At 42.9% G+C, this 16,950-nt stretch overlaps 2 protein-coding genes across 4 annotated transcripts in view; both read left to right on the forward strand.

The window, feature by feature from the left end:
• NEK1 (NIMA related kinase 1) overlaps positions 1-2,058 on the forward strand; it is a 56,794-nt gene extending 54,736 nt beyond the window's left edge. For both annotated transcript variants that reach the window (XM_030018094.2, XM_030018017.2), the window contains one exon: positions 476-2,058. The gene's annotated coding sequence lies outside the window, so the exon portion shown is untranslated. The remainder of the gene's footprint in view (positions 1-475) is intronic.
• A 10,007-nt stretch (positions 2,059-12,065) lies between these two features.
• Positions 12,066-16,950, forward strand: part of SH3RF1 (SH3 domain containing ring finger 1) — a 91,043-nt gene continuing 86,158 nt past the window's right edge. The window contains exons 1-2 of one of the 2 annotated variants that reach the window (XM_030023163.2): positions 12,066-12,194; positions 13,762-14,250. In XM_030023163.2, the coding sequence (XP_029879023.1) occupies positions 13,864-14,250 (387 nt within the window). In that variant the 5' untranslated portion in view covers positions 12,066-12,194; positions 13,762-13,863. Of the gene's footprint in view, positions 12,195-12,417; positions 12,578-13,761; positions 14,251-16,950 lie in introns of those variants that run through there. The other variant, XM_030023171.2, reaches the window with a different exon arrangement.

Consider the following 16,950-nt stretch of genomic DNA (forward strand, 5'->3'; position numbering starts at 1 on the left):
AAACTGCTGTAGCTGTTGTACTTCCTCTAAATTCCGTTTCTTCCTCTGTATTGAGTTGTAACAACTCTTGATAAAGACGTCTAAAAGACAGTAGTAAAATGCATCTAATTTGCCATTATTGTAGCACACTTAGTTGATCCTTTGCCACTGACGTTAGTTTTGATAAGTTACATGGCAGTTTGAAGTGTTTTAATCTTGTTCTTCAAACTTTGTAAGAGGAAATCAAAAGGTGAAGATTATGGCAGTTGAGCTTCTCAATAGAGTAAATTTGGACTTAACACTGAACATACTTTCATGACTTTTTAATTCTAAGAGATATTAGTATATTTTATTTTTTCATGCTTAATAGTTTTAAAGCCTTATTTAGTAGATCTGTATTTTACTGTTAGTAAACATATATGGAGAATTATTTCCACAGCAGTAAAACATCTCTAATGTGATTTTTAGCTACAAATAATATAGCATTTTTTTTCAGCTGTTGAAAAGCCTGATTGCACTAAATTGTATATCCGGTTCCACCATGGACTTCAGCACATCAGTTAATGATCACAGCGTCCTGAAAAACTTAACTCACTGTATTCACTTAATTCACTGCAGTGCCTCCTTTCCTCAGATGACCACTGTTGCTTTCTCTACATTGGGCAATCTTGTTTGTTCAGGAAGAGACTCCAGGAAATTCTGACTCTAACAGACAGTGGGGTTAAGCTCTGCCAGCTGGGAAAGGGAGCACAGTTTCAATCCTGCGACCTGCCACCTTTGTTAACCATGCAGTGATACTACAGTAACTAGTCTGCTCAGATCAGTAATGGACGGATTTTCCACCATAAATACCAGTTTGTAGCCATACATACAACAGCGGAGCATGGATGAGCACAGTCATAAGGCCTCCCTCCTCCCACTAGAAAAAAGCTTGAGTCAAATCCCACTGTGATCTGTTAAGATGCTCCTGTTCTCAGCTGTCTATTCTTTCCCTCTGCTGATGATTATCAGGACCAGCAGAATGAAACATGCGCCCACCCTCATGCTTTGGCACAAAGCATAGCGTCGCTTGATTAAACTGCTGGGACGACGGGTTTGAGCCAAGTCACCAGACTCTGAGCTGCAGTTGGTGAGGATAGGAACACATCTTCCATTCTGCTTATTCTGCCACAGTGAAAGCAATCTCTATCAGAAGGATGGGGTATAACAGATGGAGCTATAACTTATACCACTTTGCAACAGTTCCTAAAGCTCATGGGTCAAGGATGGTGCAAGACTGCTTGTGCGGTATTAGTAAGAGAAATTTATGTATGAACATACAATGTGAAATAGGCCTGCTGAGGAGCAAAAGCTGCATAGTGTATAATGTTTATCTTGCGTTAATCAAGTCATAATGTACTTAACACTGTATTTGTTTTCACTTGCTGGCAAAACTCCCCACAGGTGTTTTATTCTGCCTTACAGCAGTTAAAAATGTGAGAAATGTATAAAAATTGTTTAAAAAAGATCTATTAATTGTGAAATTGCCTGGTTTATCATATAATAAACCATGGGGGCTTGTCAGAGGGATCACACTAATCCATAGTGTGAAACAGGTCAGATCCCTTCCTACAGTCACTAGCTTTAACAAAGCTGTCTTTGATACCTCAGCTCAGGTATTTTCAGCTTAAATGCAGAAGCCTTGCATACAAAGCCTGTAAGATGTGGGGTGTCTTTCCTGCCCCTCCATTCTGCATTTCTGTCTTAGTGGGGTCTGAAAAATATGCTGCTCATGTACAGTTACACTGATGTTCATGGAAATTGCAGGTACCTCATTTCTGGAAATCAAACCCTGGTGCTTTTTCAGCCTCAGGGAACTGTATTTCCTTGCCATAGGATAACAGAGAGGTCAGAAGGCTTTGCGATCCTTGGACAGAAGACTGTGTAGAATAATAGAATGAACTGGGGAAAAAAAATGTGCTGAATGCATCTGGGAGTTTTTTGTGCATACTAGACAATATATTCTATACTCACTTTCTGTGACTAAGTTTACTGTTACCGAGGCCTAGAATTAGCCAAATAAAACAGCAGGGAAGCCTTGTCTGTGTTTCTTGCCTCCATTTCTCACTAACATTTTTACATTCACTCCCTCCCTCCCTCTTCTAATGGAAGCTGGGGGAAAAGTGCCAAGTACAGCACTAATGACATGAAGAAAAACACTGAAGGAAGCAGCAGGGAGGCCAAGGTTTCAACCACTCTCCCTCCCTTGCCCAGGAAAATTTCGGTGACCTCTTGACACCTCCCATGGGAAACTTTAAATTGACAAGAGTATTTGCCAAGTAAATACAAAAAATGGCATTAGAATGGTATAGTTTCTGACTTAATCCTCCTAAAGTCAATGAAAGTGAGTTAAGGTTCCCGCAGCAGCTATAATGCAGTAACTCCATTCTAGATGGCAGTATATGTGGATATGTATCAGGATTGATTAAAAAACACTTCCAGGAACTGACTAGTATTCCCTTGGGAAACTGAAAATAAACATGCCAAAAATTAAGTTACAGCTTGTTCCTGGATTATCCTGGTATTTTGGTTAAAAGTACTACATTTCATGTTATGGAACACTACCTATAGTCAAAATGTTGTTCATTTGTCCTATGAAAACAAAAGGGGAAGACATTTCAAGTTCTTTATACCCTGATTGTTTACTCTGCCATGTTTTCGCTGGGGTAAGTTACTCAAGAATGATTGTTGGGACTCCTGGTAAATACTCTGGCTTTATTATCTGCCAGCTGCCAATTTTTCTTCTGTTATCTGATGATCAGGAATGGAGGGATATTAGGGTACACTGCATCTCAAGCATCTCCATACCATTTCTCACCACACCTAGAGAATGCATCAGCTACCCAGCAACACTTCCTGGTCATTACTAACTCTGATCCTGCTCGTTAACAGTATTGCAGGAGCCCGGTCACTAGACTGGAGATCTGTGGTTTAGTTCTGGGAATTGTCCCTTTGCTTCCTCCCCAGCAAATTATTTAATTTATCCTGCAGAGATAACTGCATCTATGCCAGTCATTACCTCCCCTCATTTGTCTTGCCTTCTCTTATCTTTCCAGTCTTTTTCTTTATTAGTTGCGAAGTCTTCAATGTATGAGGTAACCCTGCCTTTGCGCTCCCCATCCCTGTCATACAGAAAAGGAACAGCACAGTAAATACCATAAATAAGAATGCTTCCAGAATGCAGTACCAGAAAAACCCTCACTGACTAATGGCAACTAGCACATAAGAAAATACCTAGCACAGACCATTTGCCAACAGCTGTTTTGAGCATAGCTGCCTTAGCTATATTTAAGGACTATGACATGGATTAAAAATACATCCTTTTTTTAGTGTAGGTATGACCTTAGAGAAGAATGGTGGTAGAACTGCATTAGCAGTTCACAGTGATGCTTGCAAACAGGTTTTTGGCACACTTAACCATTGTCAGTGCCCTAGTCACATCCACATGCAGAGAGCTGCTGTTGGCATTTTTGGGGACATGTGGGAAAACATTGCTTGAAAGTGAGTTTGACTATAGCTCATATAAAGCGTGTATTTAAGAGGTATTTAAGGGCTGATTCTTAGCTAAAGGGATGGAATCCAGCTGCCTGCTTTCTTTGGCCCTGAGAGTCAAGTTTGATATGATTTAAACTTTCAGAGCTGGCTTCACAAAGAAACAGCTAGCGGGTTGGTTTTGAGGCTTTTTTTTTTTTTTTGTTTGGTGTGTGTTAGTGAGTAAATATTTTACAGCCCAAATTCCTAGTTCCACAAAATTAGTGACTCCAGGCTGTGGGACAATGTAAGTAAGCACAAAGGCTGGAATTTATTGCTAGTAATGATCTATGAGATAAGATTTTCAACTAAGCCTGTGCAGAGAGCTCCCTTGCCAGATGTGTGGGAGTGAGAGTGACACAAATGTACAAAAAGAAAAAAAAAAATCTTTGGCAATCCCAGAGTGATTATATAGCCTTGTAGCGCTAGCAGCCTCAGAGAATTCATTTTGCGTCTCAATGTCTTCGTCAACTTAAAAGCTAAGTCCCAAGCTTTATAAAAGAAATCCAAAGTTGTGCCATGAATACTCCATAAATTTATCTCACTTCCTTAATCTTATTTTTAACAAGGAAAGTTTGGGTTTTTTTTTTTTTCTACGTTCCTCGTTTGTAAAGAGCTGTGGTAGCAGAATGATAGGAGAGATTCTGCAAAAAATCACTGGGGAACTTGTCCCTTTATTCCCTTACTTTTCATCCCAATGTAATTCAAAACTTTCCTTCGGAGTCAAGCTACATTGGAAATCCTTGTTTTTTGCTTCTAAGATATCACAGACAAAAACAATGGTACATGGATTGTACACCGATCACATCCAAACCTCTGCCTACCTCCTTTCATAAGCGTACCAGAAATTGCAGATAACTGAAGCTTTAAAGGAGCTTCTGTACCCTTGAGACAACACAAAAAGTATAATTTGTGCTAATGGGAATGCAACTTTCCTTGTAGCTGAGGCTACATTCCACAAAGGGATGCTTCAGTCAAAGAAAATGCTTTACCTTGGTATAAGGACACTGCTTTGACTAGATTGGAATGGAAATGTTAATGCACTTTAAATGCTGTAACACATTTTAATCTTTTTATATCCTAGTACACAAACTCTTACAAAACCTACCTCATCACTCATGTATGTTTGATACCACAGCAAAACTGTTTAAGTGTGGCAGAGATGTTTGAAAAGTAAACATACTGATAATTCTACTTGCCTGTCAGATAGCTCAGTCCAGCAGACAGTTTTAGTAGGAAAATGCTATTTTAAAGAAATAAATCTCTTTCAAAAAACTAGCTGAGAATGGTTTTAAGAACTAACATAACAACTCTTTTTTTGTTGTTGTTTTTGGCAAACTATCAAATTGTTGCAGCACTCAAAATTCTAAAATGGCTTGGTTTAGAATTCAAACAAGCTAGCAAATTCTTCATGTAGATTTTGCTCTAAAAACATGAGTTTCATGTGGAAAGATGTCACATCTTTACCCTGGAGCATCTTACCAATCCCTGCTCCTAAGCCTGGAAGTGTGGCACAGCTACATGCAGACTCTGTTCTGGGACAAAATCCAAACCAACTCTCACTGCAGAGGAGATGTAAGTGAGGGGAGTATGATGCTTTTCAGCAGACTTCCCAATTTGGACAGTAGGAGGAACTGCAGGACTCACCATAAAACACACACAAACCACAGTACAGACATATCTTTGCCGTTACTGTACATTTCTCATGCTTTAATGACCACAAAAGCACAAGCATTTTCTAAGAGTTGCTCCTCTGTAAATGCACTTCCAGTAACTGCTCTTATTCTAAGACACACATAAGGTGTTTGTTAAAACATGCAGAAATTTCTGAGTTTTCATTATGTTGTTGTGCAGTTGCCCAAAAGAGAAATAACATCCCTTACATCACCTGTCATAGAGCCTATGCTCAGAGTGGACTTGAAAAATTCTCATCTAGAAAGACTGAGGGGTGCTTAGTATGTTCTGAAGATATTTGGTGTGAAAAAGTGAAGAGGTCTGAGATTCCAGCCTGCTACTTTTTGGAGGATGCTTTTCTGAAGATAGGACCCCGAGGCTTTGGCCAAGGATGTTTGCTCTAGGAGGGTTAATGTGAATGCAGGACCCATCTAGATAAAATAGCACAGTGCTGTGAATTCTTCCCTATTCATGAAACTTATTGACTAGCTTTGTCTGTCTCACAAGATTTTAGAGAGTGAAGCTGTAGTGCATTTCTAGAAATACAAAATACAACAAAAGACAGAAACTAGGAATTGTACATCTGACATGATGGATACAGACTTCTCCCAATGTGCACAACCTCCCTCCCTCTGCACAGTCTACATGCAAAAGCGTCTCTGACTCTCCTCAGCAGTTCCACCTCCTCCTATCTAATACTGAATTTTTTTGTTCAAATAGTATACATGCCAAGTATCCAGTCTCCAGACGTTCAGCTTCTTTCAGATACTTTGGTAATGAGGTGTGGTAATGAAGACTTAAGTAAACTTTTATGAATGTTGAACATCCTTTATGATGTTTTCACGTATTTAAAAAGAAAAAAAATTGTTTGGGCCCCACGACTCATCTCATCTGTTTGGGTTTTGAAAGCTCCAAACATTTGTCACAACGTTCACCAAAGATAAAACTGGAGTTTAGTCACTCCAGCCCACTATCACTCAAAGTGGTTGATTACAGTTCTGCCTGATCTCAGTCTAGAGTCAGTAACACAATAATTCTACTTAAACATTTATATAATTATTGGTTTACTGTTCGTATGAAACAGCTTTACCCTGTGTCTTGTATGTAGCCTTTGCAAGTGGGGAAAATATCAATAGCTTTTTAATAACTTAAAATTTGCTAACAATATAGCAAACTATTAAAACAGCATGGAAGTATTCCAAAAAGTCTAGGGCAGTCAGTAATTCTAAAACTACATCCTGAATCACTTGGGAATCTTTGGGAGAGCAGATCTAGATCAGACTGAGAGATACCTAGGAAAGGACTGAACAGAGAATCTGGCATGCTCCATCCCCACAGGAATCTCCCCTGTGGGAACAGCACTAACTCTAGAGAGGCAAAGGAGCATTGGGATGTACTCTTCAGCCGCACAGATGAGGTCTGCGGCTTATCAGCTGCATACAAGGATGAAAAAAGACAATTTGATTTTAGAATAAACTTATTAAGAATGGATTCTAACATTTCTGTACCTCTTCTAAAATCTTCACAGCTGTGCCACCTAGCTTGATTTCTTTAAATAAACATTCTCCTTCGGTTTTTCTTTAACCTTGTTTGTAGTACAGGAAATTTCAAGCTTGCTGGTTAATGAGATGCAGGCACTATGTTCCCATCAGTGTAATGATCATTTAAATCAAGTTCTTGACCACCTAAACACACCAACACCTTACTGCATTTCTACAAGATACAGCTGTGGACACTGCAGCTAGGCTATCTGGATCATAAGCACCCATAAGCCCAGTGACCAGCCTGGTAGAAATGTCTTAAGGCAACAAAGACCTCACCTAAACACTGAGAATTTGTAACATGTTTGCCCTTTAATGCCACAGCCACTTTTTCTGTTGCATATTCCCTCATCGTGACGTAAATTATTACAAAAGCATCAATATTTGCAAAGGTACGATCCCAGCTTCACGTTGTCAGAGCGAGCTAGTTCATGACATTAATACACAAATGATACTCTCCTCAAGAAAACAGGAAACTAAGAAGTAATCAAAAATCAAATGTCATCTCTGTCTTGTCAGGTTTGAGATGCAACCAGGCAACTTTTGTCTATAGCCCAAGCTAAATGCCTAGAATACAGAATAAAGATGTAAAACTAGAAGCCAAAATGTACTGAAAGCACAACCCATTTCTCCTGCCTCCTCACAAATAAAAGAACAGCAGAGATCCTTCTGGCAGGATGCAGAAGCCTTAGAAGTACCTTTGTATTACACTCATTGATTTAGTTACGACTAGTTCACAACACAAAAAGTGCAGCAGGGGCAGCACAAAACTCGGTTTGCCAGCAAACTGACTGGATCAATATCAACCATGCTGAGCTCAATGCTGCTAGAATTCCGCTACTAGTAACCGTGCTAGACAATTTAAAGCTAGAGCTAACTGCAGCATAGACATCTCGTTGTAAAAAACCAAACCAAACCAAAAAACCCCCAAACCTAAACCAAACCACAATCCCCTCAACCCCCCAAAAAACAAAACCACAAAAAAATCCCCAACTCTTTCATGAAAAAGGAACAAAGTCATTGAAGACCATCCTTGCTCATTTCCATCAGAGACTGAAGAAAGTTGGCCACGCTTCGCTATGTGCTGTACTTGCCAATAAAAAGCCAGCAATATCAGCATGGCCATCAGTGGTAAACTCTTACTAAATTGATGTCAGTGGGAATTTTGTGTGGCCTTTGAAAGAAAAGTGCCACTGCAGCTCCAGGGGTCATTTTACAAGGAAATAAGATCAACCTTTTTGGTCTGTGCTTGAGATCTATATTGCATGGGAAAGATGGGCTAATGTGGATATTACCAATGGGGAAAGAGCATCCTTTCTGACAAAAAAAAAAAAAAAAGATATAAAAATAGTTTAGTACAAAGAATGTATCTTAAAACAAAAACATGCTTATTCTTCTCATTAGAAATAATCTGAATGTTAAAATTCGTTCTTGAACCTACAAATAAAAAAAAAAAATTGGTCTATGACTGCCACAAGACACTATCTTCTGCTGTATTTTCTTTCTGATAGGACATAACACCTCTTGTTCCATGATTCCTTTTGCCTTTGAGTCTTTTGTAGTCATCTCAAGATTTTAAGGATGGAATTCACAAATAAATTAAATATACCTTCATACGTTTATTCTCACAGGCCAGGGTTTCTCTACATTGCACTCAGTTTTGTTTTCTGAATCCAAATATACAGACTCCTAACTTGACTTTTTCAGGCACACAGGTTATCCTGCCATCAGGGTCACAATCTTCAGGAACATTTTGCAGCATTAGAAAGGAGACTGGACCTTGTTTTGTTTTTCAGTGCATTAGTGTATTTTAGTGCATTTAATGCCTTCCTGCATTAGTTTACAAACGTCTGTGTGTTTCAAAGGATTTGCATGCTAACAAGTGGAATCCTACTCTAAAATGTCTCATACTACTTCTTAGTTAAATTTCCTAAGGAACTAGATGTAAATGAGCATAGAGTGCATCTGTCAGCCCCTCTTCCCAATCATTTATAATTCGTTGGCAAAACCTGACAGAATATTTGTAAAGATATTAAGATTCTATAGGTTTTATGGAAAACAGTGGTCATATCCAGAAAAGATCTAAAATTTACTGTCCCGCCTACAGAAAAGCGTGCAGCAAAGGTCAAGTTCTCTCTTCTTGTTAGCTTGCCAACTTATCAATTAGCCGGTGTTGCCCAAAGCCAGGCACAGTATACACTGCCTTGCATTTTAAGGGCAGAGGAAAAACTAAGGATACTTGGAAACGTGATAGAAACAGGAATTACTGCAGTAGGGTTTAGGGAGGAATATAAAGTATGATTGTTTTGGCAGAGAGGGCTGAAGACATGGGAGGAGGCTTGCAGGCCAGTTGGCCCACAGAAGAAAAAGAAGGCATCGGCAAAAGGGAAGGAGGAGCACAGAGGACACAGTGGGTTTATTGCACCAAGGATGCTGGGCACAGAACGCAGAAAAAAGAAAGAAACCAGGCGTTACCAGTTCTGCTACTGACATTGTGTCTTTTGCTGTACTGCCTATCGCCCTTTGCTTCTTCCTTTACCCAATGGCTTCCAGATGAAGAGAAACAACATAGAAAGAAAGAAAGGAAAAAAAAAAAAACAATGCTGGAGAAAAAAAAAAGTTTGTGCCTGAAAACCAACTTCAGAAGTATGATTTATTACACCAAAAACGTGTAAAATGTGTTTTCACAAATACAAACAAATATTAATAGACATTATAATCATAGAAATACAGGGATTTGAGTAACTGGAGGGCCTCTCTTCCTTCAAGTCTGTGTTTTTAATGGTTCTCTGCCCTGTGCAATCTCTCCTTTGCATCAATTACTTAGTAAAAGTTGTGCAAGGAACTAACGAACTGTACATAAGAACGGAATGGTTTCAAGAAGGGAGGTCTCCTCGTGTAAAAATGTGCAAAGTGTACAGTTCCCTGCTTGTGGCTGGAAATGAGAATGAATAAATGCTTCAGTGTAACAGCAATTCTGTTGCTTTCAGTCCTGGCATCAGACAATTGCAACCGCTCCGAGACAAACACTTCATCCGTAAGAGGGCAGTGGTGTACACCAGCACGCACACCCACAGTTTTTTTACACAGATTATATTTGTTTGAAAATTAACTACTGCTGCTGCTCAGGAAGTAACATATTTATCTGATACTCTTCAGAATGTTTACTGCTTTGGCTAGTATCCCACAATATATTTAGTATCTTGCAGACTTTACATAAAACATTATCAAAGACCAGCCCTGATAAAGGGCTAATCTTTTTATCCTGCTTCCCTGAACTTTCATCTTGCTTCCCTGGTGCACCACCTGTATTGTAGATTCCTCTACTGTTTTAATAGATATTTTACATTCCTTAGACAGCAAACTAAGTTTAGACAACAATAACTGCGTTGCTTACAAAACTATACCGGAAAGGCTGGCAAATTATTACCATGCAACCTTGATGAGATCTTTTGGAAAAGCTAAGCTATGGCCAAAAGGGAAATTCAATTGTGAGATGAACTTTTGTTTAGATTCAACAAGTCCCTATTTGAAACGTCCTCATTACCCTTCTTTCTGTAGCGGCAGTGCTGACATGGCAAGATAGAGGAATCCTATGAGACATGGGAATATTCTCAAGTATCAAATGTTTATACCCTTCTCTTCTATTTATATTACGATACTCCCTGGAAAGCGCAGACACAGACCAGAACCCCATCTGTATCAGTTTTCCTAAACTCCAGAATTCATGGGGGAGGAAACTTTGTTTCTTAATGAACTGTAGATATTTAGGGCTTCCAATATTTCTACTACTACTACTACTACTACTAAAAAAAAAATAAAACCAACAGAGATGCATTCAGTGTGAGCACTTATTTGGAAATCCTAATAACCACAGAACAGAGAACACCGTAGGAAACAACCAAGCTAACAAATCCAGAAAGCAAGACAGAAAAGCCTGTCATGGTATCAACTTACACAAACCTACACAACCCATGAAAAAACCAAAAAAAAACCCCAACAAAAATCAAAAACCCTTTTATATGCACACAAAATTGTCTAAGAATGACAAGAAACTTGGATAGCTCAGAACTACACACAAGAAGGAAGCTTTCAGGATTGCTTCCTTTTTGAGTTGCAGCTGATGAGGTGTTTAACTGAAAGGTACACGTTTCTCTAGATTTTTTTCACCATCCATAGACAAGGTGCCTCATCTGATTTAAAAAAAAGGAATTTTTTAAAATTCATTTTAAATTTTTTTTTTAATGGTAATTTGCCTCTACCTTAGGGTTTGCTTCCTCCTTCATTCCCACAGCCTCGTAGAGAAGTCTCTCACAACGCAAGCGCTTCGTCTCCTGAACGCAGGTGCCCGTGTCACGAGCGACACCGCACCACTTCGGGGGCAGTTTCTGACCTCCTCACTTGGTAATTTAACCGAGCAACGCCAACAAGCAACTGTGCCGCCCTGACAGGGCCACGCACACCCGAGGTTAACGCGTTACGCCGCACTCGACCTCGCCACAGAGCGACCTGCGAGGCTGCGCGAGAGCACCGCTGCCCCCGAGGGCAGCACCTGATGCAACAGGGCACCCACCTGACCCCCGCCCCGCCCGCCCCCACCACCGCGGCGTCCGACCACCGCCCAGAGGCGGGAAGCGCCGCGACTGCCCCCCGCCCCGGCCTCCTCACCCCTTCCCACCACCGAGACGCTGCGCCCTTCGCGCCGGGAGCAGAGGCCGTACGGCCGGGGGAAGAGGCCCGGGAGCCCCCGCCGGGAGAGGGAGGGCCCCTCCGCCCCACACAAGCCCGATACGCCTGAGGAACGTTTCCTCGGCCGGGCCGCCGCGGGCTCCGGGCACCCCGGCTCCTTCTTCCGCAGGGCCTCGCAGCCCTGGGCCGGCAGCTCCGCGCCTGATTTACCACAGAGAGCGGGAGGAACCCTCCGACCACCCGCCCGCTTTCCCCACCGCCGGCTCCCACCCTGTCGGCGCCAGCCCCAGGTGCCTGCCTGCCTGGCCGGGCCGGGCCCCCCCAGCTCACAAACCGGGCGGGGAGCGCCCACCCCGCGGGGCGGCAGCGGATCCCCCGTCCCGGGAAAGCCCCACCCGTCACCCCGCGGCACCTGGCGGGGGGGAAAGGGGGGAAGAGGGGGCGGCGGCCACGGCCCGGCCCCGCCCCGCCCCCTCCCGTGAGGGGAGGCGCTGCCGCCGAGGGGAGGCGGCCCGGGCCGGGCCGGGCCGGGGGCCGCGGGGAGGGCGGCCCCCTCGGCGGGGCGGTGCCGGGCGGGGCGGTGCCGCCCCTCGCGTCAGCCCTGCGCGGCGGGGCGGGGAGGGGACGGGAGCCTCGGCGCTGCCGCGGCGGGAGCGGCACCGGTGGGGCCGGCGGCGGCTCCTCCTCACGGGAACAAAGCGGGGGCGGCGCAGCCCCTCCGGCCCGCTGCGGCGCCACACGGTGAGAGTCGGGCGAGGGACGGGGAGGGGGGCGGTGCTCGGCCTCCCCGGGGACCCTCCCGCGCCCCCTGAGGGGCGGCTCGGCTCGGCGCGGCAGGGGCCGCAGGCCCGACCCTCCCCCCCCCCCCCCCCGCCTTCACCCTCCCCGCCGCGGGGCGGGGTGACAGCCCTCCGCCCCGGGCCTGCCCCCCGCCCGCCGGCCCGCCTCCTCCCGCCGGCCGCGGGATGCGCCTCTTGGGGCTGCCGTCGCCGCTCACCCCTCTCCCCGGAGGGGCGCGTACCGCCCGCCGCGGGGTCTGCCTGCCTGCGAATCGCTTTTAAAGGGAGGAGTGGGGCAATATAAATAAATAAAGGAGGCGGGGTGGACGCGGAGCCCGAAAGCAGGTAGGTGCGGGGACGAGCGCCTGGGCACGCGTGCGGCGCCCGGGGAGCCGCGGGAGCCGCTTCCGCAGGCCGGCGGCGGGGGCTGGGTGGAGGCGCTCAACTTCGCCCGGAGCCTGGCCCCGGCACCCCCCGGCGGGTGGGACGGGGCTGCGCGGCCGGCCGGGCCCGCCGCCGGGCCCCCCGCCGCGGGAAGCGCAGGGGCAGCGGCCCGGCCCCGGGCTGGGGCTGCCTTGCCGCGCCAAGTACGCGGGCGCGTAGCGGTGGGGACTGCCGAGCTCAACAAGCCATTTTCTCTCCTGGGGAGCAGCCTGGTGCGACTTCCCGCAGAATGATATCTTTTAGGGGGCTTCTTCGGTGGTGGGATTTTTTTTTTTTTTTTTTCCCCCCCTCCTTCCCTTTTTCCAGCCCCTCGCTGCCTACACTCAAGCTGGCTGAAGGCTTGCCTCTGCGGCTGCATACGCAGCGCTCGTGTTGTCCTAACGATATGGCAGTAGCACTTCCTGCTGTAAATCACTTCGCGATAGTTTTTTGAAGCGCTTCTTAAAGGTGGCACTGCAATGAACCCTCTTGTCAGTTCCTGCAGTAAGCTTAAAACCCGGTGAGCTAGAGCCCGTTTTCAAGACTGGGGTGTGTAACGTGCTGCCGTTACTTTTCATAGAAACGGTAGATATGTAGTCCACTGTTGGCTTGGTCTCGGCATAAATGTAATTCCCTTTGCTACGCCCTACTGGTGTACGCTCTGTTGTTTTGGACCCAGCTGTAGTTACCTTCGCCGCCGTCTTGTTGTAAAAAAAGCTGGTTTCAAATAAATGTTCAGAGATACAGGTGTATTAAGCAAGAACTATGAAAAGCGAGCTTTGTTATAAAGCTGTACCGGGGATAGCTCATCATTCTGGAAAAATTTAAGAAGATAGAATCACTCAAGATTAAAATTTATGGGGACTTGAATTTAAAAACCGTTGCTGTTAGCATTTGTTTATAATAGTTCACGTAAATAGATATATTAATGTAGATTGCTATTATTATTTGTTGCTATTTTGATGTTTCCTTCATTTATTGAAAATACCTACTGAGTTAATCTAGAGATCTTTTATTTTGCTCTTTGTATGAGCATTTTCATATAACATAGTCTTACTGACTCTCTTTCCAGCTTATTAATGCCTTTTTCCCTCAAAAAATTTCAGAGCACAGTCAGAAGAGGAATGGATGTAACATGATATCCTTGGAGCGCTCAAAACACACAAATTCTGCAAAGATTTGTTTTTTGGTTAAGTAATACAAAGAAAATGGATGAATCAGCTTTGCTGGATCTGTTGGAGTGTCCTGTTTGCTTAGAACGCCTTGATGCTTCTGCGAAAGTCTTGCCTTGCCAACACACGTTTTGTAAACGCTGTCTGCTGGGCATTGTGAGCTCTCGAAACGAGCTTCGATGCCCAGAGTGCAGGACTTTAGTGGACTGCAGTGTTGATGAACTTCCCAGTAATATTCTGCTTGTCAGACTACTGGATGGCATCAAACAAAGGCCTCGAAAACCGGGCGCTGGTGGTGGGACTGGTAGCACAAATGCTTTAAGGGTCCCGATCAACACTGTAGCTAATTGCGGATCAAAGGACCTGCAGAGCTCTCAAGTTGGACAGCAGCAAAGGGTGCAAGCACGAAGCCCTCCTGTTAGGGTAAGTACTATGTGATGACGGTATTTTTCCTGCACCATTTCAAAATGGTTGATGGCCTCTGCTTCAGGATAAGGGCAGTCAGATGGTAAATACGGCAAAACAAAGCATTTTTGAGAATTGTTGTAGTTTTCTAGCAAAACACATCGGTGTTCTTATCAGTATTGGTTTACTGTTATGTAAATACCAGTACTAATACTTCCTTATTAAAAATCTCAGTTGTTGAGGTAAGGAGCAGAAAAGCATCTCAATACCTTAACTGTCGTATTAAAAAGGAAGAACAAGATAATTTATGTGGAAAGCTTAAGTAATTGTTAAGGATAAACATCTTGTGAAGAGCACTTGAAATTGTTCTTGGTTTGTCAACTGCAAGATTAGAGATTTTATTTTGGTTCTTGCGCTTTCTGTAATGATTCTGGCTATCAGTAAATTTCCTTTGAGTTAGATACAATGAACGTTAAACATGAGCAGGGAAGTTATGTTCTTGTTGAAGTCGATGAAGGTTTTGCCTTTGGCTTCTAAGGAGCTACATTTTTACTTCTCTTCCTTTAAAAAGAAATCTTTGAATTACTGTGGTCTGATAAGTTATTTGTACTGTCAGTCCTCACCCCTTCTTTAATTAGTTTTTCCTCAAAGTATTTTTTCCAAGTGATGCGGAAAATCTGTGTACTGTGATGGGAAGACATTGCCTGTACTCCTGTTCCTTCCCAGGATCTATGCAACTTGTAGACTCTGTCATACCTTTATAATCAAGACTCAGTAGTCTTATTTATGACTATCCATTCTAGAGCCTGTATCGGGAAATATAGTTTTATGAGATATCTGACCTTGCTCTGTTTTTTCTAATGACAAGGCAGAACAGCTTCTCTGAAAGGTCTTGCTGCCCACTTTGTGATGCTTCCGTATTCAGAGTTCCTGTGTTTGAAGTGGAGTTTCTGAATGGTTTACATGGTTTCCTTGTTGTGAAGTCTATTTTATTTTTAAGAAATGTCTCAAGGAGATCTAAGGAGAGGGCTTAAATGTGTATTTGGCAGGACTAGTCTTTATTTTAAAGTATAGCTGAATGATTTATTTTCCTTACCTGATGAAGGAAGCCTTACACTGATTTGTCCTCAGCTGTACTTACGTAACTGGAATCTATCTAAAACATCTTAGATATACCTTTTAAGATTGCAAGGAGATTTAAAACACAGGTGTTCTTCCATTAGATTGTATTTTTTTCTCTGCTTGGCAGAGACTCCCATTAGGTTCTTTACTTTAGAATATAAAAATAATAATTATCATGCCACTTCCTGTTAATTAGTTTTGTTCTGTATATAGATTAATTGGTAAGGGAGGAGAGAAGATGATGTGTTGTGGTTTGTTTTGGTTTGTTTTTTTTTTTTTCTTTCAGAAGGTAGACCTTAAAAAAAAAAAAAAAAAAAATACTGCAAAGAAGCTTCAGCAGTATCAAAACCAGTCTGGTGGTCTCCAGAACCTTAAGGTGTTTACCATGATACCTTGCATTTGCAAAAGCTTTTCAACTTAAAACAAAGCAAAATACCCATATAACTTGTTTATATATTTTCTTGTCAACCTTTGTAAATAACTGTGTATTTTCAGAGACTGCTACTCGTCCAAAAAGGCTTCTGGTGCAGCAGTGTACTGCATATGTGAATGACTGTGCTTCAGAGTTTCTTAAAGCCCTATTAGAAAAAAAAAACTTGAATATGGAATATTCTCTCTTTTTAAAATGTTCTATAATACCCTGTTGTGCAACATTTGCATTTCCAGATGTTGCACAGAGTAGAAAGTGATAACATGTGGAATGTTGGTTCAATTTATTAGTTGTGCTGTACTGTGTGCCATTAAAATTGTGACCATGTGCATTCCTCATGCAATTAACTGATACTCAGTGTATATTAGTGATATATTTCAACATTTTACAGTGAGTCTGAATACATCTTTGTTTCTGGGGTTTCACAGGCGTTCTTGTGTCTTCTTTCCTTTGGGAGACAGGGAGAGGTCATCTTCTCATCTTTTGTCCACTTTGTCCAGAGCCTTTTTTACTAGGAAGGCAGTACTATTAAGAACCCAAGCTGACTCTGAGGGATAAGAAGGGGAAGATAAGAAGAACTTTTCCTTTTTCTGTGTGAAAAGTGGGGTTTTTTTCCTTTTTCTGTGTGAAAAGTGGGGTTTTTTTGGTTTGGTTCTTTTGTTTGTTTGTTTTTTTAAAAAATCCAGAAAGCAAAATGCCAATTTAATGGACAGGGTTGAAGCAAATGCCCGATTTAGTTTTGCTAACTGTAACATAAAGATGGTAGCAAATACAGTTCCTCTCTGGGAATTAGAGAGGAAAATCTGTTTCTAGATGAGTGGCAGAGTCAGATTTCCTGAACTAATTTTGCTGAAGGGGAGCTAGTAAATGAAAGTTGCTGTTATGTTAAATGAAGTGAACGTGGATGAAGGCTGTCAAGTCATAAACATTCTGCTTATACCCTGAAGTAATACTAAGCTCATAAATGCCCTTTCAGAGCATGCCATAATTTTCAGAAAAGGTTAATACAGCATGTACTGCAGCATGATTTCCTGAACTGTATCAATGACTAAGGAGCTGCCAGCCCTGTTATTGCACAGTACTATGTATATTGCATTCTCTGTATGTATGTGGTGACACATGGCAATAAACAAACAAATGGTTCCTTGAGTCTTAAAACTAATGAA

Source organism: Aquila chrysaetos, chromosome 1 (assembly GCF_900496995.4).
Source record: "Aquila chrysaetos chrysaetos chromosome 1, bAquChr1.4, whole genome shotgun sequence".
Classification (NCBI taxonomy): Eukaryota; Metazoa; Chordata; class Aves; order Accipitriformes; family Accipitridae; genus Aquila; species Aquila chrysaetos.